This window comes from Acanthopagrus latus, chromosome 21 (assembly GCF_904848185.1).
Source record: "Acanthopagrus latus isolate v.2019 chromosome 21, fAcaLat1.1, whole genome shotgun sequence".
In the NCBI taxonomy this organism is placed as follows: domain Eukaryota; kingdom Metazoa; phylum Chordata; class Actinopteri; order Spariformes; family Sparidae; genus Acanthopagrus; species Acanthopagrus latus.
Window position 1 is genome coordinate 18,890,153 of NC_051059.1, and position 23,061 is coordinate 18,913,213.

The 23,061-nt window shown below is 41.8% G+C and overlaps 2 protein-coding genes across 4 annotated transcripts in view; both read right to left on the reverse strand.

Moving 5' to 3' along the window:
• Positions 1 to 10,234, reverse strand: LOC119011568 (tetratricopeptide repeat protein 39C-like). The gene is made up of 14 exons (XM_037084797.1): positions 9,791 to 10,234; positions 6,959 to 7,007; positions 5,096 to 5,224; positions 4,800 to 4,914; positions 4,301 to 4,706; positions 3,755 to 3,923; positions 3,560 to 3,653; positions 3,369 to 3,476; positions 3,169 to 3,278; positions 2,951 to 3,074; positions 2,752 to 2,849; positions 2,490 to 2,594; positions 2,314 to 2,352; positions 1 to 748 (listed from the first exon to the last, which is right to left on the reverse strand). Exons 1-14 carry the CDS (start codon positions 9,940 to 9,942, stop codon positions 659 to 661), a joined length of 1,788 nt encoding a protein of 595 aa, XP_036940692.1. The 5' UTR covers positions 9,943 to 10,234; the 3' UTR covers positions 1 to 658.
• Positions 10,235 to 11,783: 1,549 nt separating this feature from the next.
• The window catches only part of LOC119011453 (laminin subunit alpha-3-like), a 59,094-nt gene continuing 47,816 nt past the window's right edge, over positions 11,784 to 23,061 (reverse strand). For 2 of the 3 annotated variants that reach the window (XM_037084590.1, XM_037084591.1), the window contains exons 57-77: positions 22,857 to 23,008; positions 22,580 to 22,774; positions 22,349 to 22,497; positions 22,061 to 22,223; positions 21,845 to 21,972; positions 21,213 to 21,357; positions 21,031 to 21,126; positions 20,762 to 20,919; positions 20,538 to 20,655; positions 20,305 to 20,448; positions 20,047 to 20,177; positions 19,723 to 19,857; positions 19,468 to 19,588; positions 16,009 to 16,142; positions 15,640 to 15,820; positions 15,392 to 15,550; positions 15,114 to 15,279; positions 14,100 to 14,254; positions 13,783 to 13,876; positions 13,571 to 13,690; positions 11,784 to 13,038 (exon numbers count right to left, since the gene is read on the reverse strand). In XM_037084590.1, the coding sequence (XP_036940485.1) occupies positions 12,896 to 13,038; positions 13,571 to 13,690; positions 13,783 to 13,876; positions 14,100 to 14,254; positions 15,114 to 15,279; positions 15,392 to 15,550; positions 15,640 to 15,820; positions 16,009 to 16,142; positions 19,468 to 19,588; positions 19,723 to 19,857; positions 20,047 to 20,177; positions 20,305 to 20,448; positions 20,538 to 20,655; positions 20,762 to 20,919; positions 21,031 to 21,126; positions 21,213 to 21,357; positions 21,845 to 21,972; positions 22,061 to 22,223; positions 22,349 to 22,497; positions 22,580 to 22,774; positions 22,857 to 23,008 (2,987 nt within the window). In that variant the 3' untranslated portion in view covers positions 11,784 to 12,895. Of the gene's footprint in view, positions 13,039 to 13,570; positions 13,691 to 13,782; positions 13,877 to 14,099; positions 14,255 to 15,113; positions 15,280 to 15,391; positions 15,551 to 15,639; positions 15,821 to 16,008; positions 16,143 to 18,677; positions 18,933 to 19,467; positions 19,589 to 19,722; positions 19,858 to 20,046; positions 20,178 to 20,304; positions 20,449 to 20,537; positions 20,656 to 20,761; positions 20,920 to 21,030; positions 21,127 to 21,212; positions 21,358 to 21,844; positions 21,973 to 22,060; positions 22,224 to 22,348; positions 22,498 to 22,579; positions 22,775 to 22,856; positions 23,009 to 23,061 lie in introns of those variants that run through there. The other variant, XM_037084592.1, reaches the window with a different exon arrangement.

The window sequence follows — 23,061 nt, forward strand, 5'->3', positions numbered from 1 at the left end:
TCAAGTAAACAATATTCATTTTATTATCTTAAAACAAACAATATAAAGGAGAACCAGTTTACGGTCAATAGTGGCACAACTTCATGTTGGCACATCTATTAAAACTCGTGTTCAAGACATATTTTACACTGATAAAAACAATTCTGCTTAAAAAAGGGGCAACACTAACAAAAACAATTGATTAGCAAAGTCAACAACCAAATCAGAGGTGGTAAGAACATCAGCTTCTTTAGATCAATGGCTGAATCATTCATATTAATTGCTTTGTCAGTTAATGTGATATGTGCCATTACTCTACTTGACCCGTCTCCATATCAGAGGAAAAACTGACCCTCTGTGGAAGCAATATGACTGATGGTTTTTCTTTTTTTTTTTTCAAATTAATTAATAGATTTCCATCTCATTAAAATGCCATAACCATGTAAACAATAAAGCAAGATGTGTTTAATTTATCGTGATTAGAGATAGAAAGCAAAACCCTCTTGTAACTGTTCTCCCATAAAACATTTCAATATACAGTATACTGCATACATTTTAAAATGATGAATTGGCTCAGAATTTGAAAATAAATTAAAACAAATAAAACAGAAGTGCCCAGAGTGGTGTTGTGGCTGCCTTAAAGAAACGATTTCCATTTCTTTCTGAGGTGCAGATAAAGTCAAGGCTGGACGTCAGTCCTCATCGAGGCGAGAGCCGAATGAATCCGAACATGGAGCCTGTTCTCAAAGTCATAGCCTGCGTAGTCCTCCTGCATAATCCATGAAAGAGGAGTTAATAAAATAAAGTTTTATTTTGTTTGCACTCTGCCCTCCAACAAGCTATGCAGTCAGCACACTCGGACCGATCAATGCCCTCGCTGCCCAATCGTGCAGCAGCACACCCATTAGAGAAAGGGAGAGCCTGCTGCCCGGCTCCTCCTGTGCTCCTGTCAGACGCTGCTGCATCTGCTCAGGCATGCAGAGTCAGCCGTCACAGCAACAGCAGAGAGCCAGAGATCTGTGCTCCCGTCAATGTCGGCTGTGCATCCACTAACAAAGTCAATAGCACTGCGCCAGACGTCTCCGAGGCAAATTCAGGTGGGTGAGGCAGCACCCGGTGCACCTCAGGCAATGCAGACCCCATTCACTGTACTTTTACTAACACAACCATCTGGAACCGCCTTCACCACATATGGAACAGGGTGTAGCCAGGCAATTAATTTTTAATAAAATCAAAAAAATGAGTTCAGTGTTCATGAGGTGAGAGCTGCTCGTCTCTGTCATGACCTCTTGCTGAAGTCAGACACCGCACCTAAACCAACAGAGCGCACGTAGAGGATACGTACAGGAACCTGGCATGGCTTCAGTCAGCTGCTCTTCTTGTTTTAAGGAGTATGTGAATGTCACCTATGCTTGTTGCTGCAAATGAGCGTTTCCCCTTGTTAACCTGGAGTTTTCTATTTGGATCCGAGCCTCTCTTTGGGTATGGAGCCAGTTTTTTAGCATACAAACCCAGTCTACATCCACAATTTCTCCAGCTGGAGTGAAACCATCAATCCCCCCCCCGCCCTCCGTTCTCCAGTTCAGTGACCAGCCAACCCACAGTGAACTGCACTCAGTTGACTGACTGAGGAGAATCAAGCTGCTGGCTACCCGCTCCATTATTGGGTATGCTCTGACCTGATCAGGCAGTGAGTGTATTGATCCATCAAAGTGTGCACATTCCAACTTCTGCTATAAGACCATGATCAAACACTAGCAGAAATAACGCACAAATAAGATGAGATACATTTAATAAGTCCAAAACCAATATATAAAGCATGCTACCAATTACTTTATACAGTATAGAGTTTATACAGTAAATCAGCTAAAGAAAAAAAGCACACGTCATTTGAGAGCATTAAAGGATAAGTTCACCCAAAAATGAAAATTCTGTCATTTTTGTGTAAAAATGGGGCAGCATTTAGCTCAGTGGGTAGAGTGGGTGTCCCATTTACAGAGGCCTTGTCCTCGCTGCAGCAGCCCCGGGTTCAAGTCCTAGCCTGCGGGGGGTCTCTCTCTCTCTCTCTCTCTCTCTCTCTCTGATTTCTGGAGTGTTTGAATACTCCGGATGAGCTGTATGGAGCCATTTCATGTTTTCTTTCTACTATTTCTCCATCTGCTTCAGTCGTTCAGGAAGATGCTGTTTTGCTGTGTAGCTCCAGAAATGTTCCTGTGCGAGTACGAAACTTCACCTGACTTTCCATCAGCATGTAGTTGGGTAGATAATGACTGAATTGTCATATCTGGGTGAACTTAAGTGAAGATGTATATCACATAAAGAAACCTACTGTACCTTGGCCTGAAGCATTAGCATGCGGCCCTTCCCTACAGACTGTAAAAACAGGCAGAATAAAATATTTATTAGACAGTGTGACTTCTCCACCACCTCACACAATACAGTCTCTCTCCCTCTCTTCTCTTTATCACACACACACACATATATACACAAAAAAAAAACAAACAACTTGCCTCTGGGGAGTTCAGCAGCACACAACCCAGCTCATAGCAGGAATAGGGCTGCACGTAAGAGTTGCTCAGGCGACCCACCTCATCCCTCGCAGCCAGATGGAAATACTGTCAAATAACGAGGGGCGACACACCAGATAAATTCAGTCAAGCTCTTATCACCACAGTATTGACTCTTGTGTGATGAGTACATAGTTTCAGGCAGTGTATTTTTGTGAGACTCATATTCCCGAACATTATACATTCCAATTGGACACCGGAGTACCTGAATGGCATCTTTGGTATTATGAAGACATTTGTTAATGGCACCAAGGAGCAGGTTTCTCAGTCCTGCGCATGACGCATCATCAATCCCCTGCAGGACTAGAAGGAAAGGAGGAGAAAGTTGAAGCTTTGCGAAATAACACCGCTAAACAACACACAGAAGAGTAGTTTGGTGATATAAACATTTCACATTCGAGTACCTTGTGTCATTGTCTGCAGCTTCGCGGTGGAGCAGTTGGCCAGAGCTTTCCACAGATAAAGAATCTCGATCACGGACAGGATGCAGAGTTCTTTGGATAGACTGGTAGTCCTCAGCTTCTCAGCCTGATATAAAAAAAAAGTGTGCATACACACTTCACTCATAATATTTTGCATCAAAACCTTGCATGAGAAAATCAGCTGTTGTACAAACACTCACCCTCTTCATGGAGAACAACTCTATCTGATTATTCTTGCGTTTGAAAAGTTTTTGAACATCCTTGAATACAGACACAGCTCCCTCCAGGTCACCTGTGGCTCCTTGGCACACTACATGACAATACATACTATGGATTAGGAGCCGATACCACAACTTGCCAGAAATGCCTTCAAAGCCTTACAAATGTGTGGGGTCACCACCTCCAGTTAAATAGGCGTAGTAGCACTGGGACCAGCGAGATTCCGTCTTGAGTCGCTCAAAAGCTTTGTAGGCTTCTCTGTAGTTCAGTTCGATCATGCTGCACCAACCTAAAACATCCAAAAATTACAAAAATTATGATGCAGACTAGCAATGAGCAGAGCCGTTTGAAATGTGAGAGGTAAAATAGTACCTATTTCATATAAACACACGTGCTGAATCTCCCTCTGGTCAGAGGCCAGATCTAAGGCATCTCGGAAGGACGTCAAGGCACTACTGATCTGGCACTAGAGAGGGCAACTTTGTGGTGTGAGTTACAGGTTAAACTCTCCTAAGTCAGGAGAATAAGCTACATAGATAATAAGATCTGGTCTTAACATGCATTTACCTCAAGGCGTTGAACTCTGCCTTTGAAAAACATGAAGAGGGAGGAGTTTGGATAGGTAGCCTCCCTTTGCTGGAGAATGGATTTGGCTTCAGTCAGGCCTGCCTGTGTGTCTGTGCCGTCCAGTGCGAAGAAGGGCTGTACTACTGTGTGGTACCACAAGAGGGCCAAGCTGTAAGGGAAGCACTACAATGAGGACAATGTACAGCAAAAAAGGAAGTCTTCTTTTAACTGTTATGATGGCATCATCTGCTGCAAAAAAGGAACTATTTGCAGTGACTTTTAACTTAATTGCTGGTATGTATTTGGCTGATTTTGGTACATTTTTAAAATTCTATATACCAAAAAAAACAAAAAGACAGATGGACAATGAATTTACTGGTAATCAGGGATCAGTAATTTGTACTTATGACATCATTCATGGTGGCCACCAAAAAAAGAAAAAGACGTCTCATTAAGAAATGCATTTCTTTCTCCTAATGTTAACAAAGGAATGTTCATGTTACAGCCAGAATACAGATACACAAACGTACTCACTCACATACTCACGTAGCTAAGGGGGCCTTCATGTCCTTACTTTCACTGGCGTACGTGAGCGCTGACAGGCCTTGAAGCCGGTCGCCAGGGAAGCCCAGCAGGTTGACGATCTTCAGCAGGTGCGGCGGCACCATCGAGATACAGAGGTGGAAGAGGCCGTAGCCGAAGCTGACAGAACCTTTCAGCCGATCCAGAGCCTCCTGGTTGACGCCGTCCAGTCTCTGAGACGGGCTCGGTCCGGGAGAAGAGGAGCGGCTGTGGTGGGAGAGGTCGGACGAGGAGGACAGAGAATGAGACGCTGTCGCTTGCTGTTCTGACGCCCTTCTTCTGCTGCCCTCCTGCAGGTGTGTGATGTCGCTGTAGCACTTGTTGTACATCTTCCAGGCTTTGCGGAGGATCCAGCCTCCTTTGATGTAGGCTGTCGGGAGATTGAAGTTGAGGCTGATGAAATTCACAGTGATTAATGAGCAATCTTCATATTTAACCAACAATTACTAAAAGGTTCCCTTACATGACAGCTCCTGTTTGATGAAAGACAGCACTGCAAGGTAAACCTGGCAGTCTGCAATAATGATCTGCCGCTGGAGTCGATCCACTGCAGCCACCCCCGACCTCTGAGAGTCCATCTGCCCACACAAACAACTCACACTTACAGACTGGTGCGAAAACATGTTGGCAGGCTAACAAACCTGGACATTATGGTCCAATATAAAACGCTCCTTTACAGGCTGATGCATTTGTTCTATATACTGTACACACCTCATTGAGTTATCATCAATGAAATTATGTGTGAAAGAAGGTACTCACACTCCTCTTGATCTTGTTTTTGATGGTTTCAATGACCCCAGTGTTTTCACTCTCACACAGTCTCTCTGTAGCTTTGAGGTCCTCGAAGGCCATCTGCATTTTCTCCTCTTCAAACGTCATCATGGCATTCTGCAACATGGTAGACAGTTGAAATCTACTCCAAATTAAATGCAGAGATGTGATCTAAATGTCTTCAAAGTTAAGCAGAAAGTCTAATCCTGGATTAAACCCTGGACAGAAAACAGGAAAACTGTGCTGAACTGTCTTCATACTTTTCAGCGTTCATACAAACACACAATGTGTAGGAGTGTTTTATTTGAGATCAGTTTGCCACGACCTTCTTTTTTTAAACTGCTAAAAACAACATGAAGCCACAAAGAAATGTTTACAGCTAGAATTGTTAGAGCAGTGGACAAATGTGCTGTGAGGTCAAAAACGGCTGGCAGAAACAAGTAAGTAAATTCAATTTTACTGACTTAAAAACTCAATTATACATTTATTACTTAACAGAATAAGGACATAGCGTTCTAAGTGCTGTATCGTAGGCAACTGGACTCGTTACAGTTTCTCGTTTTGCCTCTCATCTTAGAGGCTTTTTCAGGTCTAACTAACTGGAGGGGAGTTCGCAGGCTTTTAAACTCTGTGTGGGAGTGTCCTTACAGAGTCGTTAGGAACTGAACGTGAACTTAACCGGCCTTCACGTGGATTGCAGGGGCTAGGTGTGCCCGGGTGTGAACGGGTGTTAAGCCATCTGGTGAGGGAACTCAGAACTGCATTGCAGGTGGATTGCAGTCACAAAAGGAAGTCGCATGGTTAAATGGCAAAGATACTTAACTTTTAGCATTCTTTTCATCATTTCTTTTCTTATTTAATTAATCAAGTTATAATAGACCTGAATTACTTTCTAATGAGACACTGTAGAAGTCCATATGTATTCCGTTTGCACACTCCAGGCTCCAACTCCTGTTGCACTAAGTGATACATTACGAAGGGAAAGAATCATCCATCAAGATGAGGCATCTGTTACTTTGCCTGCACTAACGTTTGCTTTATTTCTTAATTTTTAGGATTTTAATGAGAGTTGCTGAGGTCTGGGGCACTGGTAGCCCTAGTCAACTCAAACAGCTTTTTTTTTTAACCCCTTTTAACAAGATAAGATGAACAGTACAGAGCAGTACATGGAGGAACAGAACTGTGTTACTCTGGTGCAAAAAACAGAAGGAATAAATGATGCAACATTCAGTGGGAGTGAAGAGAACAAACAGACTACACTTAAGGTGAAAACAACAAGATGCACAAACAGGTACAAAATAAGACATGAAACAAAGTACAAACACATAATAAATATAGATATTGTTAATGAAAATGGTGAAAGCTCTCATCACTCTCTGGTTGTATTGTAACCCTTTGCGTATACGTCATTCTTCATTTGCTCCCTTTGCCACTGATGGGTCGACAACAAGTCCTGAGTTTTGAGATTAACAGAATAACAGTAAAGGTAAGGTGCAAGTAGATCAGCTTAAATAAAGAAATGTTGAATGACATTTTAGATCTCAACAGCAACAGGTGGTGATCACATCCACTGACACCATGTAGCAGTCAGAAGGAGACAGCTAAGTTGTTGCTAAAAAAGTTACATTTGTCCTAAAAAATGTTTATTTCACCCTCTGACAGGGAGCTTGTGGTATGATGACGGCTGCTGAACTTGCTTTTAATTGTTTGTTCCCAGCAGGGAAATTCCATGAACCTATATTATGCAACAGACGTGGTTTTTAAAGGGACATTTACAGTAACTGTCGTCAGCACTTGTGTGTATGAGTGAAACTGCAGAGTCGTGTGAAAACAGGTTGCCTCTGGACTCACCAGAAAACTGACAAAACTGGCACCGAAACTCATCAGAGGACTGTGGTTTCTGAAACAGAAGATAAAAAAACAGGTGACATGTCAGACTGAGAGACCTGCTGAGTGAACAGGCGACATATCTAGAGGCATTAAAGCAGGTCATGGGTGGAGTGAAGTGACAAAAATGCGTTATGCCTGTTTCTTGCAGCATTCACTGTGGAGACGTGGACAAGGTGAGGCACAAGATGACTGTCGGAACAAAAGAAGCTACTTGAGTCAAAAGGAATGTGGTTGTTTTAACGTGTTCACACTGCCTAATACACTGCTGTATGTACGAAAATGGGACACCTGTCAATTACATGCTCAAAACAAATCACCAGATTAACCGCTAACTGCTATTATACCTTAGACATTTACGTTTACACATTCCCATTGCACACTAAAGCCCGACCTGAGCGGCTTTATGTAGATTTTTTTGGGGCACCTTGTTATGCTGAAAGGACTTTTCAGTATTTGTTGAGTCACAATACGAGCAGGCAATTATATGCTTTTGTTTGTGCAAATTAATCTGGCTACTCACTCATCCTAATCCATCATCTAACCCGCTGTCTTTCTCTTTTCTCCTTTTTTTACCTCCACTGCATAATCAATACTGACTGCTTGGAACGCTTCATTCTGTGTGATCTTGTAATGTGTGCCCCCCCCCCCCGTCACCGATCAGTCCTGAAGTGTTCAAACCAAAGAAAAGCAGTGTGAACAGCACAGCTACTTGACAACTTTGAAAGCCATGTAGTGTGACCAAGGCATCAGCCTGCTAGATATCCAGCAGGCGCCGACCGGCTCCTTCACACATACTCTACCAATCGTTACTTCACAAGATCTGGGACTTTTTGTCAGCAAGCAAAAAAAAAAAACACCTCAGCAAAATCCTGTGGTGTGAACTTATCATAAAGCGTAGCTGCTGTGAGCTTGTTAGTCCTGGAAGAGGGGTGACCCAGCGGGGGAATGGTGGCAGGGAGTGGCGCCTGGATTGCAGCCTCCCAGTGACTTTAGCTGGACCGCAACTGAACACATCCTCCGAGATTAACAGAGGCCAGTTTGACGTCAGACAAAGCAGTGCCTAGTTGATTTACATGGGCTCTCCGGGACATTGACGACAAGGATACAGCAAGGGAGGAGGAAATGCAGGAGAGGTGCAGGAACGAAGTGGGGCATCAGTCAGAGTTCACCAGTTCATCTGATGTCTACTGGACACCAACATCTCGGAGCAACTGCTAGATTTATATAAACTCAGGTTGTCATTTTCTTTAATTTGAGGCCCGACAGTCTCTAAACCAAATGTCAGTGAAAGTGTTGTTATCATTGAGAAGCCGCAATCGTGTGTTTAACATGAATAAGAAGTATTCACTTTGAAATGGCAGCATGAAAAAAAGACCCTGAACTTGTATGTAAGCTGGTGCACGATGCCACTGTAAACAAACGTTGGTTCTGTGAGACAGGATGATCCAGGGCTGAGGACTCAATGTGGAATGTAAATATTAAAATGCTTCACCTCAAAGAGTTATCATCGGGGGCGTAATGGATGCCGCAGGTGTATCCAATCATTTAATAAAAGGTTTTTCAACTACATTAGAGTGCTTCAGATTTTTTGTCAGACTACCTACAAGTACCATCCACATTGTTTGCAAGCCAGCTGGAGAGTCAGCGCTTCTTCATCTTTCGTTTTCTAAAAAGTTCCTCCATATCACCCCTTTAAAAACAAGCCACCAGCTAGCGTTGGCTGCCGCTGTGTATGCATCTTTCACTTCCCTCCATCTTTGTTTCTGAGGCAATCAAAGCAGGAGGACGCCAAGTGTTCAATGCAATTAGTGGAAGAGGTGACATTTAAGTTTTCACCGGGGGACAGGACACATGGGGGTGGGCTGCCCTTCTGTGGCATCTGCACTCTAGTTGAAAGCGAACCCTTGCGTAGAGTTAACTGGTCCTTATAATAAGATCACAGCGTGGACCGCTCAAAAACCCTGCGACCAGTGAGTGGACTGTGGTCGGAGCAGAGGTTCACAGCCCATTTTCACTTGCGAGCCATCACAGCTTGCTTATAATGAGGTCAACCGCACCGGGCATCTGAACAGAACTTCCAAGGTAAAACAAATATCCAGTAAGACATATGCAGAAAAAAAAACAAATAGTGGAATCAGATGTGGGAAAATATTAAAGAGCATGGCGTAAATAATTAATTCAGTTTTCCTATCCTATTGATTGACTGGCAGCTGCTCATCTCAGGGGTCCCACCCCCCCCAGGATGGGAATGAACAGGCTGGAGGATGATTTGTAGGCTTGATCTTTACATTATGGCAGCACAACACATCTAACACATACAGCTGACACGACAGGAACACTCATTTCTGCCCTGAAGAACACTGTTGCACGCATCTCCACTGACGGTGGCCTCCATTATCACTACATCAAACAAAGTCATTTGACTGTTTGTCTGAGCATCACAAGTCTCGTCCTGGGTGTGGATATTTGCTCGGGGTATTCAAACACGATTCGCCCCGCTTGTGACCTGATCATATGGTGCTGCCGTGCAAAAGCGTGACAGGGATGTTGAGGTTTTGTTTCGCAAAACTAAAAAAGCACAGAGGAGCACCGATGGGGGAACTGGTGTCTTCATGGCGTCTACTCATGCTGGGTGACCACTGTAGTTTGGAGACATCTGCCGCGCTTGTCATCACGTTTGACAGCCCCCCTTCGGAGAGGTTTTGTCAATTTCACATCGGCTAAAACGTCCGGACAGACGCTCAAACATCGCTTATTGTGTCTAAAATCAAACAGACAGTGATGTGACGTTACCTGTATGTCCTGAAGAGCTCGTCGCTCTCCTTGAATCCATTGTTGAGGAGCATGTTGATTCCCTTCAGTGCCAGCTCTGCGTCGTTGATGCGCTCCGTCTTCTCATCCTCCACGCTGCTCAGCCCCGGGGCTGGTTCTGTCGGGTCCGCCATTCTGATACCCGATACCGGAGGAGCCGAAAGGAGGAGGAGGGAGGGGGAGCTGCTGTGTGTGTCGTTAGTTTACTTACAGACAGAGTAGCCTCAGCCGGTGGCGCGGGTTGTTTCTGGAGCAAACACAGTCATGTTCTCGTCGTTACATGAGGAGACTAGTGAGCGGACAGGTGGAGACGCTAACCGCTAACAACAACATGAGTGTTTACGCTAGTCGTTCATCCGGCGGTTCCGTATTCTGCCGCCTGACCGCTGGATCGAGTGCTCCTGCGCAGACAGGAAATGTGCTGCCTTCAAGTACTGTCGGAATTCACGACTCTGCAGAAGCCCACTTCCGCTAGCTCAAGATAGATGCAAGAGATCTATTGAGATCTATTCATCACAAGATAAAAGTGATTATGAGAGAAAAAGTCAAAAATATTGGATGAAAAATCGAAATTAAGAGATAAAAAAAAATCTAAAGTATGAGATAAAGGTAATAAACAGATTATTGAAAAAGTCATTGTTACAAGATAAAAGTGTTAATGAGAAAAAAATAATTACAAAAAAATGATAATCACAAAATCTGAAAAGCAGGAATCATGAGAGATTTTAAAAAGTTGAAATTATGAGAAAATGAATATTTATTGTGAAATAAATACTTAATAACTACAATTATCATACTGACTCATGAATATGACTTACCAAAGGAATGTATCTTTTTATCATGGCAAAGGCCGCTGTGCACTTTCCTTCATCTTTAATCTCTATTTCGATAGCTTTTACCAAATATATTTTTTAACAGCTATCTACATTTGTGACAATCAATTCAATTCAATGCAATCAATCAATTATAATCCAATCTTTTTTTCTGTACAGCTATCGGAATGTCTCTCAGTAGCCTACCTGAATGTCATGAATTTGGTGCAGCGCCTGTCCGCAAGACCTTTGCAACTTTCACTCATGAATTCACAAGGTCCCTGAAGGCAGCATCAGAGTGGGCGTGGTTGTTTCTGACAGATAGCCATGAAGAGTGCAGAGAGCTGCAGGCAGGAGGCAGCTGACCAAGAAGGGACCAAAGGAGCCAGCAAGTTTATATTACTCCTTCACAGTAGACTCCAAATCACCCCTAAGAGATTTTTAACTTAATAAAAATAGTTTTCAAACAGGTAGTTAGCAGAAAAATGTATTAAACAGTTGGGTTTTTTGTTGTTGTTGTTGTTGTTGTACATCTTTTCTCCCTGCATGATGGTTTAACTCTTCTTGACTACTATAGTGGAATTTCCCTTCCACAATCCTAAATTTGGTTCCATCTTAAAACATATTTAAATATAGTCATTCCAAAAAAATATCACCATCCGTTTAGAAAAAAGGAGATGTGTGTTTTAGTAGAGCTGCAATGGCTAACTGAGTATCGGCATCAATTTTGAAAAGCTGTGTGATTAATTTCTTGGGAAAAAAAAAAAACCTTCTCTGATTCCAGCTTCTTAAATCTGAGAATATTCTGACTTCTTTCCTACTCGATATAGAATGTAGCACACGAATATCATTTTATGTTGTGGACAAAACAAGATATTTGAGGACTTGGGAAACAGTGATTATATTAAAGACCAAACAACTGATCAATTACTCAAGAAAATCCTAAATATTCCCAGAAACAATAATCAGAATATGACTTTGTAACTACCTTGATCTTATCCTTGTGATAATATTATGACTCCCTCTGAGCCATAAAGGGTGTGCTGACAAAAGAGAGAGGAGAGATTTTGTTTGGTGTGATTTCTGAGCATCGTCTGAGAAGATGCACATCTTGATACATAAATCATAATAATGTGAGTTGTTACCAGGATCACAAGCTGCACTCATGGCACTAAGAAGTATTTATAAAGAACATGAATTGAACAGATTACAAAATGTCTTTTATAAATCAGTGGTCGCGAGACAGGAATGCATCACCAATCATCATGCATATTTTTTTTTCACACGTTTCCACAACTGCAGGTAAGTAAACACGTTCTGGGGAATTTTCAATACATCAAATACATTTTGTCATTCCTTTTTTTTTACAGAAATGTGGGCTGAATGGTCCCAAAACATGACTGACCAGACTTGTGAGACTTGCAGCCTCTAAATTAGTTTTCAACTCATGGACAATTCTCCCCATGTTGTTTTCTGCACAGTTGAAAAGCCACACAGACGTCCTCGTGCATGAAAAAAAAAGGAATGCAACATAGAAAATGGATTCAGAACAACAGCGATTAAAAGAAAAAAAGTGGGAAAACCATGTGATTGCATGGCCTGCGTGAAGACTCCACATCTATCATTAAACCAGTTACAATCCAGACTTCTACATGCTGACATGTGGATATGGTTAAAAAAAGTAGCCAGGAAACCCCTTAAATGTCACTAAAGCGAGCACCGTGGGTGTAAACATGATTATTCTAGCTTGAAACTTTCAGTCCAACAGACAGAAAAACAAACATAATTAACTTATAATGTTGATCTCCATTAAAAGCACCATTCACAAAAGGTGTCATTTGTTTTCTTAAAGTGCTGCGTCGCTCACACGGAAGCCCTGACCAATCACAAGCGTACTCAGTAGCGTTTGATTGTCGACAGAAGATGAATGGACCAACACGTCGGACTGTAAAACATCTGGCAGAATATACATTTTGATACATGATTTTATCCGGAAAATAAATACAGAAATTTATAACTGAGCAGCAAATATTATGAGCCTGTTAGCTGCTGCTCATACATCTATTTCACACACAGACTCACAAACACACACACACACACACACACACACACACACACACACACACACACTTTCGCACTGAAACCCACTCCTCATTCCGTGATGTACACATTCTAGCACACAAACAAACACATTCTCTGTCATGGTAACAGATTGCACATGATTGGTGGTGGACGTGGTCCCAAGGATTGTTCAACTGGTGATGCGGCGAGACGCTCAGCCGGGACACTCTCTGAGGTTGACCGGACCGAACACAGCAGGCAGCCTGTCGAAAGAGATCGGGTCGCTGTTGATCCTCAGGTCCTGGATGCATCCCACGAAGGACGATGTGACGGGGAGCATCTGTTGCATCAACACCTCTGTAAGAGAAAGGTAGACGGGGGTGAACGGGTCAGCGATTGATATTGCAAAAAAAAAATTATTGGAAACTAACACCAAAACAATCCAGATGGATAAATAGCACTACGACTCAGAAGGAGGAATGTTTATATTTGATTTTAGGGTGAACTGTCCCTTTAATTATCATGCGAGGCATTTCAATTATTTCAGTTTTTAAACTTTTCCCCTAAGTTTGTGACAAAGAAACATATAGAGCTCCTGAATTTCAAGCTTTTAGAATCATTTCATGATGTATTTTACACTATTTAATCTTTAAGTTATTTACATTTTATAAATGGTTTGAGTTTAAAACCACCATAGTTTGGAGATTAGTCTAAAAGCCTACACGACATTTATTTGTGTGACTATATCTGTTATACATGCAACATGAGTTTTTCCTCAAAGTACTTTACCACGTGTTACTTTGTTGTGGTATTTTTTAAATCTCTCGAGTAAATGTAACCAAAATTTAACAAAGTAGATTAACTCTCAGATTACTAGATTAACACTCACCAGGAATGCCACCCACATACAAGGGGTCTTTGGTCAAAGTTGTAGAAGGGGATGGTGGTCCAATCTTGTAGTTGTCTACTGTGTCCACATGAAGCTGCACCACATTTTTCCTCTTAATTACTAGAAGACAAACAGACAGTGGTTTAAATCATTCACATTAGTGTTTGAATCAAGTCTTTTGTCTTTCATGAAGTGATCTTTGTGCATTTTACCTGAAATCTTATGAAACATTCCATCACATAAAGAAGCTTTCGGCTTTACCGACACCATGAAATCTCCATTTCCATTGTTCACTTGTGCCACCACCTGTAAAAAGGAGCCGGACACAGCACTTTTTAATCGAGTGCGCAGGGAACACACTTTACACACAACTTTTCTCTCCGCATTAAATTTTAGGATCTGTCTTCAAAACATTAAAATAGAAAACATGCAGTACAGCGTTCAAGGAGCAGCTGACTGAGAAGAATGATAAAAAGATGTGTTTTTCCAGTCCAGTCTGGGCAGGAAGAACAACCGAGCCGGGCCTCACCTCTCCGCTGAGCATGTAGACGCTGAGATATTGGCCCATCGCGGGTCCATACCGGCTCCTGCTGGAATCACCGACATGAAGCAGAAGCCCGGTCGGACTTCGTGGTCGGATGCTGAACAGAAGCTCAAAGCTGGAGCCCACAACAAAGGAGTCATCTGAAAAACAGAAAACAGATATTATCTTGTTATAAATATTCAACTTCAGACCAACTGTGCCAAATAATTAGGAGTCAGCCATGAAATTAACATATCAAGTAGACTCTTTCTTACATGTCTCTTAGATTCTTAGAAGGAACTGACATGTAACTAATTTCCTGGACGTGTCCTTGAAAGGACTTTCCTTTTTGGTACTAATTATAGAGAAAATGGAGAGACTGTTTTTTTAATTAATTAGTCCCAATTAATATCTAGCTCGTAGCTTAGAGAGTGCTTTAGCCAGCGCACTGCAGATTTGGGAAATTTGTGGCATAGAGAAGATACAACATATATATGTTAATATGTACAGTTAACTATTTAAAATACATGTATATTTAATTTGGTTGAATGGATTTATGTTATTTGTAATTCTTTTAAGACATTACCAGTTTTTTCAAGGAAATATCTTCAAAACTGCTTCTAATATCAACGGTTTTGCTTTTCTTTTTCAAGAATGTAACTCTGAGGTCCACTCAAATATTATATATATTCCACAGAAAGACATTGTTATTCCCTAGAGTATGAATAAGAAATCACTAGACCAGTAAAATCAGTCATTACTGAAATTAACACATTATTTGTGAGAAATTAAAAGTTATTAAATTCACCTTCTTACATCCTTCTTTTTGGACATATTTGCCTTTGTTTGGGGGAAAAAGAAAGGAAACCTGAATCATGCCCATGTCTATTCTAGCACAATGTTTGGATCAGTGTATACCCCCTAATGTTTCTATTCATAAGGATTTTGTTTCTTCGGAGGCAAACTGAGACCATTATATTCTTAGAAAATGCTTCTGCAGAGTTATGAGATTGTACTCACTGATAATGACATGTGCTCCATTCCCTGAGAAATAGGCCCCTCTTTGTGTCTGTCCCTCGAAGCAGGGCCCGGCGCCTTGGTTTGTGGCTGGATTTAACATCGGTGCTCCATTCATTTTGAAATTGCGGATACAGCCGGACACGCTTTGCTTTGGAAGAGCCTTAGACTAAAAGTTTAAGGAAAAACAAACAAAAAAACAAAAACATGATTACAGACTTTACAATCGGTGAATTAATCGTTTGTGTGAACTGTCCATTGACTACTTTGATTTCTTTTACCTTCAGCTCCTTGTGAAAGGGCTCTGGAGCACTGCCCAGGTACACAGGTGACACAAACTGCTGCATGGCTGTCAACTCAGCATTTGTCAGCTGACCATCCTGGGCTCTGATCCCATCCACAACCAGTCGGAATTTCTTCTTCTCCAAACTGAATATGACCTACGACAACAAAGCCACCAGGCAGATGAATAATAATATTTTGCTTTGTTAGTTAACGTGGGTTGAGTGATTTCATCAAGTCCACTGACCGAGTGCCACTTTCCATCATTGTACTTCTCCCTGTTGAAGATCTCCTTCTGTCTGCCCACAGACAGCCTGATCCTGCCTTTCGATATGTATAAAGCGAGGTGAGAGCGCCCTCCTCTGGTAGTAGCAAAGAACAGCAGACCCTCAGCAGCTCGAGTCCTGACATCCAGAGAGAAGTGGGGCCTGGGGACGGGGAAGAACGACGCCATCTTTAATGATTGTGTGGTTTTGCTCTGGCTGTAACTGCAGCCTTGTTTTCGGGACAATGGATTCAGCCAGGCACACTTTTCATGCTGAAATCCCCAACTGTAAGTTTTAATGTTTGTGCATGCATTGTTAAATATTGCGGTGAGGTGAGACGGGCTGCTCACCTGGGCTGCAGGACCTGTAGTGGCAGGCTGTAGCTGAGGCTGCTCACAGGGCCGCCCATGCGATAAGAATTTTGAACCAGGGCGGGCAATGGACACGCTGATACGCTCTCATTTATTGGCTGCATCACAGCATCCTAAAACAAACACAAACAGACTCAAGGTAAGGCAAAAAAAAAAAAAAAGGTCTTAAAGCCGCTTGGTGTCTCCAAAGTGGTTCCACTCTGTCGCATGAGGGTACAACAATGTTTAGTGGTTAGAACAAAATCATTAAAGGAGACATATATGCATACTTCCTGCTGCACATGTACTACTCGAATAGGTTAGCGTTAGGGTTAACACATCAGTTTTCTCACACTGAGTACGACGTGTCCCCCCATCTGTCTGAAATGCTGTTTTAGCTCCTGTCTCTTTAAGACCCCCCCTCATACGTAATCGGCTCTTATTGGTCAGATCACACAGGCTTGACCCAGTGCCCTGTGCTTAATCATGTCTTATGTGCCAAACTAGCCACAAATTATGCAAATGTATCACTCTTGTGACATAGTGTGATGTCACAAAGTCACAGAATTATCGGCGGGACTACTGACAAGGCGTTTCACGACCTTGACCTTTTTAACTTTTTCACGCACAAAAACAGATAAAATACTCTGAAAGGAAGAAACAAAATGAAAAAGCATAATATGTCTCCTTTATGATATACTGTATTTAACTGAGGCTCCACAAGAGACAAGGAAGGGAAAGATTTTTAGATCAAAGCTGAACCTACAGATGAGAAGATGTGCTGGTTAATTCCACTTGATGTTCATGATTTACTTATTTAATGCTGTTACGCAGAACAGAAACACAACAGAGTTAACCAACATTTAGTAGCTTAGATAAATAGCCACATATAACCTGGTAGTTCTGATTTCTTCACTCATATTTCTGGAATCAGTGTTAACTGGTGGGGCAGCATTGATTGTTTGATTACAGCTGCAAAACAATACATCAGATCATTTAATTTTGTTGTGCTGAAGAAATAACACAAACCTGTCTGTTCAGAGGTGCGTTTGATTTCAGCTTTTCAGTTTGTTCGGTACTGCGTGCAGGAAATTACTTGCTCTGTGAGGTGATTCAGTTTGGCGCACACTCAGGGACAACAGGGATGGACTTGTGAGAAAAGCGCTGCGATTATAGATATGTAAACAGACCAAAAACCTGTTTGAAAGGGCTCATGCAGCACTAACGGAAAACACAAAGAACTGGACGGCTGTCTCATGACACACAGATATTACGTGATGCAACATGAGAGCCCTATGAATCACACTTGAACTTTCCAGCACGTCTTGTGATGGTGTTCTGTAGTGTGGACTGATTATTGCACTCGTGTGAACCCGTGCAGCAGCTGAGCATTCATTATTATTAATATTCCTAATAATCTACTGTGAGTCTGGGGTTATTGGAGGATAGATTGTGGTAACGACCCGGCCTCTTTCAGTTCCAACAGAGCTTACTAAATCATGATGGACCACAGCGATCTGAAGAAATGATGTAACCACACGTGCGAGAACACATAATTTAAATGTGTCTGAACATGGTGTGCTCAGGAAATGCTTCCAATTTTTTTTACTGGCAAGATAAATCATTAAAGAAAACAGATGGAAGACTGACAGTCTTAATGTGTTCGTTAAGTCAAGACATGTCTGTATCCGTAACCTCGTATTACAAAATATCACAGGGCTTCACTGGCCCACATGAGCCACAAGGGGTTCCCATTTATTATCATGTGTTTTAATTAAAAAATGATTAAATAAGTTTGAAATATATATAATTTGTATCCCTCTTTCTCATTACAGGTAGATTAAACTATAAATATGGACAGACAATACTGAGAAACTCTAATGTGTCATATACCCTGCTGCGTTTATTGAATATTAACTGCAGTAATGTAAGTTCTGTGCACTCACTAATTTTTTAAGCACTTGTACTTTAGCGTTTAGTGTTTGTTGTTTCCATTGGACTTTACTTGAGTATTTCCATTTTGTGCTACTTTATATTTCAACTTTATAGCATTTTGTTGGCAAATATTGTAGCTGGCAGTTACCCCGCAGACTGCTGAGTTAAAGCAGCACATCTTTCAAATTCATTTGTTTTATCTGCAATCGGAAGTGGAAAAAAACCTCTGATTCTGATAATCAGAGAAATGCTGAACATCAGATCCGATAATTGGCCAGGTCAATAATGCCGATGCCAATAACACCAAAGTGGCGTATCGTGTATTAATCTATTTTATTTACTGGATCCGATGATCACCTAGGTCGACAATGAGTCAACCTATAGAAGACAAGACAGTATATACATATTTACATGTAAATATGTGTCTAACTTGACTTTTACTTGTATTTTGATGCTAACATACATTCAATATCAGATACTTCAAGACTTTTACTCAAGTACTATTCATATGGGTGACTTTAATTTTTATCTTCGTATCTTTTTGCTGTGACCTTTGCGATCTTTGTGCGACACTGATCAGCTGTGATGTTTAGCAAGTCAACAGTTAAACATTCATAGCATCATCACAATCAGGCATGTGAGTGTTATCATTAGGTCTGACGATGGTGAGTTAGAGGACACGTGCTTGTGGATGACTGTTAGAAGGTGGTTCAAAGAAAGAAAAGAGACATGAGTTGATTTCAAGCTTGTTATTCACAAGTTTGTGTTTGTAATGAGTGGATTCTTTTTTAAATAGCATAGACAGAGATACAATACATTTAATAATTCTTATGATGATTGGGAATGTTCATGCAACTTGTTTTTATTCAAGTACACTGCAGATGAATGAGCTTGTAAGAGAGCAACAGCTTTGTGGTGCAGTTTTTGTCATGTCAGTATTAAGACTCTCGTCAGCATCGGCAGGTCTTAGGGCTCCTTCTTCTTCATCTCTGGAAACAAGGCAGACTCAATCTTCAACTCACTACATTCACAGTGTTGACAGTCATACTTTAATCAATAAATCACTTAATTCAAGAAAACAGAGCTAAGTTTCACTTATTGGTAACACTTTACATTAAGAGCCTTCTAATATGTGGTAATAAATAGGTAACTTAGCCCTTATAAGATGCTTATTAACATTATTATGTGTTACTAAGACTATGTGTTAATAATAGCATCATAAACACAATAACTGTTCAATCACAAGATATTCATTAGCATTTGCTTAACCTTTACTACAAGTCATAAGTGCTTGTAAATGCATTAAAATCAAAACAATAAAATGGTTATGATGCTATTATTGACGCTTATGTTTGTTAATGACACATAATGACGTTGATAAATGTTAACAACCTTATAACAGCCTCGTTTCATTATTACCTAACTAACACTGTCACAATAATTAAAAGCAACACTCAATTATTTCATCATCACCTTACTTATAATATGGATTAGTTTGTACACGCATGTAAAACAAACACTCACCTTCTTAGAGACGCGGTCCAGCATCTGTTGAACAGGACTGTCAGCTGTGCACACATCCAGGAAGACATCTCCAGAAGCCTGGAAGCTGCTGAAGTCCTCAGCTTTGTAGAGATTCTCTGGCCTGCAAAACAGCACAAATCACAGATATAAGACAAACAATCAAACAAACAATAATGTGACTTCATAACAAATCACAAAACCCTGTGTATTACATGCTATCATGCAGCTATGCAGCATAAAGTGAGAACATCTCACCGTCTTGTGTAGAAGTTGGACACGCAGCCCTTGAACTTGTTATGTCCCAGGACCATGGAGCTGCCCGTGTCGGGTATGGTGGGGACGCCGCTCTGTTTCTGACCCTTGTCCTCATCATCAATAAGCAGCTCAATCCTGTTTGGGAAAAAAAATCATCATTGTATTGTTCTGTATACCAGCTTCAGATTCAGATGTATAGACTGAAATGTCACTCAAAAGTCAAGTCTTTGCACCTTTGACTGGTGTGTTTACCAGCAAATCCTGCATACTAAATGTTTTCAGATTATCATATGTTTGAATGTAAAACAATTGCCTCCTTCCTACCTTCCAGCTCTTTTGGTCACAGTCAAATAATGCCACCGGTCATCACTATATTGTTTGTTTGATTTCCAGATCTCACGGTTGAAACCCAGAACCACGTAGCCATTTTCTAACATGAGATTCAACCCGTTAGCCTGGAAAACGGTTAAAAAAAAAAAAAAAAAAAGTAACAGGTTTTAGTTCAACATGTTTTCTCGCACAACTCTGATCTCAAAAGTCACAACTACCACATCATATTTCAAAGTAAACGTGAGGACTGACCTGCTCACTGTCCTGCAGAATGACACCCTGAGTCTCTGTGCTCTTGAACCCGATGGACACAGTGACTGACTCGTTTGCCAAACTGAAGCCATTGAGGTTGGATGACAGGGAGCCTCCCAGGCTGAACTCCACTTTACGGGTAACCTGGACGAGGACATGGACGTTAAGCATCAGTTATTAAGTTGACACACATAAGCCTGAGTGAAGTTTTACGACATGCGAGGTGAACTTACCAAGGCATCCATGGGACATCCTCTGCTGACGCCCACTTGCTCAGTGAATTGTACATAGTTATTATTCAGCTTCAGATTCTTCAAGCATCCCTTGAACGGCTGCATGGTTATGTTAACTCTGTAGGGAGGAACAGAAACTCAAGTTATTCTTGATAAAGCGGGAGAAGGCTGACCGTCTGATACACCACACTCACTGATCGAGAGGAAAATTCAACAGCACGTACCTCTCCCTCAAGTCTTGCGGGATACCGCCAATGTAGAATTCCTTATAATCGCTGCTTCTCCACGAAAACTTGGCTCCGATCACTTTGTCTCTGGCAAACAGGACTGTTATTTCTCCCTTGGAGAGGATAATGATTTGGATCTCTGTCCAGTCGCTTGTCTGAAGGAAGGAGCAGGAAATTAGGCTATATTTACAGATGTTATCTTGTTGAGCAACAGAATTTACCAGGAAGAGCCTGAGTGATCGCAGAAAACAAGAACAGCTTCTTACCGGGAATAGTTTTGTGTCGCTTTTCACTGGGGTGTCAAGCAAAGTGCTGCGTAGGAAGAGGAAGCCCTTCTCCATAGTCAGGGTCAAGTAAGTGTTCTAGAATGAGGAAAAACAGTACATATATACAAGTACTTGCATAAAAACTTAACATTTATAAAGTAACCGCATGAACGATCATTTACCTCACTTCCGATGTAAAAGAGCAGCCCGTTTTCTGAACGAGCATTGATGTCCATACCGATGCGGAGGAAGGCAGCCTCCTTATCAATAACCGCTTTGCCGTATCCAGTGCCTTCATAGTAGCTGGAATCTACTGGGGGTACATATCTGCAAGAAAAGGAAGAAAATTATATTTCAAAACACATTTACTGTGTAACAAGTCAGAAGATGATCGGCCTGTTTGACTTCAGAGATTTACTGTAATGTCCCCACGTATTCAGGATCACTGAGGGGATGGGGCCCACTCAGGCTTCCACTGGACAAGACGTAGGGAAAAAGAGCTCACCAGTAAAAAGCTACAACACACTGACTGACATATCTTGTGAGGAAACACCCGAATCACTATGGGAACATAACAGTCCACACAAAAGAGGGAGGCTTCTGCACTCTGCATAGAAAGGACCAGTGCAAAGTTTAATGCCTGTGTTCGGTCAGCTAACGAAGACAACCGGGATGAGATATTTTTTTTTTTTTTTAATCAAAAAGTGGAATGACAAATACGTTGGGGAAAAAACCTGAAAATAGCATGGAAGGCAGCATGTTTACAATGTCTAGACTATAAGTTATTCTCAGCACCAATCATGACAGCACCTACCTCTTGCATGGCGTCTCCAAATTGATTTTCTCCGCTTTTTTGAAATTATAGAGACTGACGACTTTGTCGTTAAACGTGAAGAGCTCAATGCAGCCCTTGTACATTGGGAAGTTGAGAGAATCTGGCGGCTGAGGAGAAGCAAAACAGACGTATTATTGAAAAGCGAAAAAGATAACGAGGCAAGAACATTGTTGTCGTTATTTCCTTGGTGCTTACGGTGAAGTTGGAAGGGTAGCCTCCAACGTAGAAAACAATGTCACTGGGACTGAGGTCCAGCAGGTTCTTGCTCTCCTCTCCTTGTTTGCCGCTCTCTATTGGTTTACCGGGTGTGGGTGAGGTGATTTCTTTGGTGAGGACCATCTTTGCATCCTGGTAAATTCTAAACCATGACAGGGGAAAAAATATCCACATTTTCTTCGGATCACACTCTTCACAAATGGGGTTATGTAGAAAGTGACAGAAGATTGAGAAGTGAGAATGGACTTCATGTTGAATTCAGCTTACCTGTACAGATCCACTCTGTCGAACTTGGCCGGCTCGGACGGAGACTTGGTGATGTAACCAGTTTTCATCTGGTGCTCGACTCCGTTGAGCTTGTACACACCGTACAGCACGTTTTCCCTCAGGACCATGCCAACGTAGTTCTTAGTGGGCTGCAGAGACACAGATTGTTCATTTGGTGCGCAATAACAAACTTTCATCAAAACGTTCACACGCACACAGGCAGTCACTTACATCTCTGTTGCCGAGGTACAACACGAACATGTCGTCTTTTTCTCTGGTCTGTCTGCGTCTGCGTCTTCCGTCTCCTCTGCCTTCAGGTCGCTGCAGCGACAGTGATAAAGCCGTGTAGGCCTTCAGATCCTCCATATTCTTTGGCGCAAACAGCTCCACGTAACCATCGCCTTTGAATTTCATCGGGATCACAATCTGGAGGGGGGGGATGAAATTAGAAACACAGAGGACAAATAGGGTATGCATGGGTGGATGTATTCAGAGAGCGGGACCTCACCCTGTTCGCTGCATCACGGGCCTGTTCAATCAGCTCCTTGATCTTCTTGATGTTCTCAGTTATGTTGCTGACGGGGGGGAACTGCGAGGTGAGGTTCTCCACCTCTGAGATCTTATCGCTAAGAGATGGGATGGTGTTCAGCAAGTTCTTCACTGCGGGCACAAGGTAATGTAATTGGTTATTCTGCAAAAAAAAAAAAAAAAAC

Excerpts from the sequence above, each read along its gene's own strand:
- LOC119011568 (XM_037084797.1), bottom strand. The coding sequence starts at position 9,942 with ATGGCGGACCCGACAGAACCAGCCCCGGGGCTGAGCAGCGTGGAGGAT. Across the intron at positions 3,279-3,368 it reads CTACGCCTATTTAACTGGAG|TGTGCCAAGGAGCCACAGGT; the intron begins GTGGTGACCCCA and ends ATTGTCATGTAG. Across the intron at positions 2,850-2,950 it reads GCTGCAGACAATGACACAAG|TCCTGCAGGGGATTGATGAT; the intron begins GTACTCGAATGT and ends CTTTCCTTCTAG.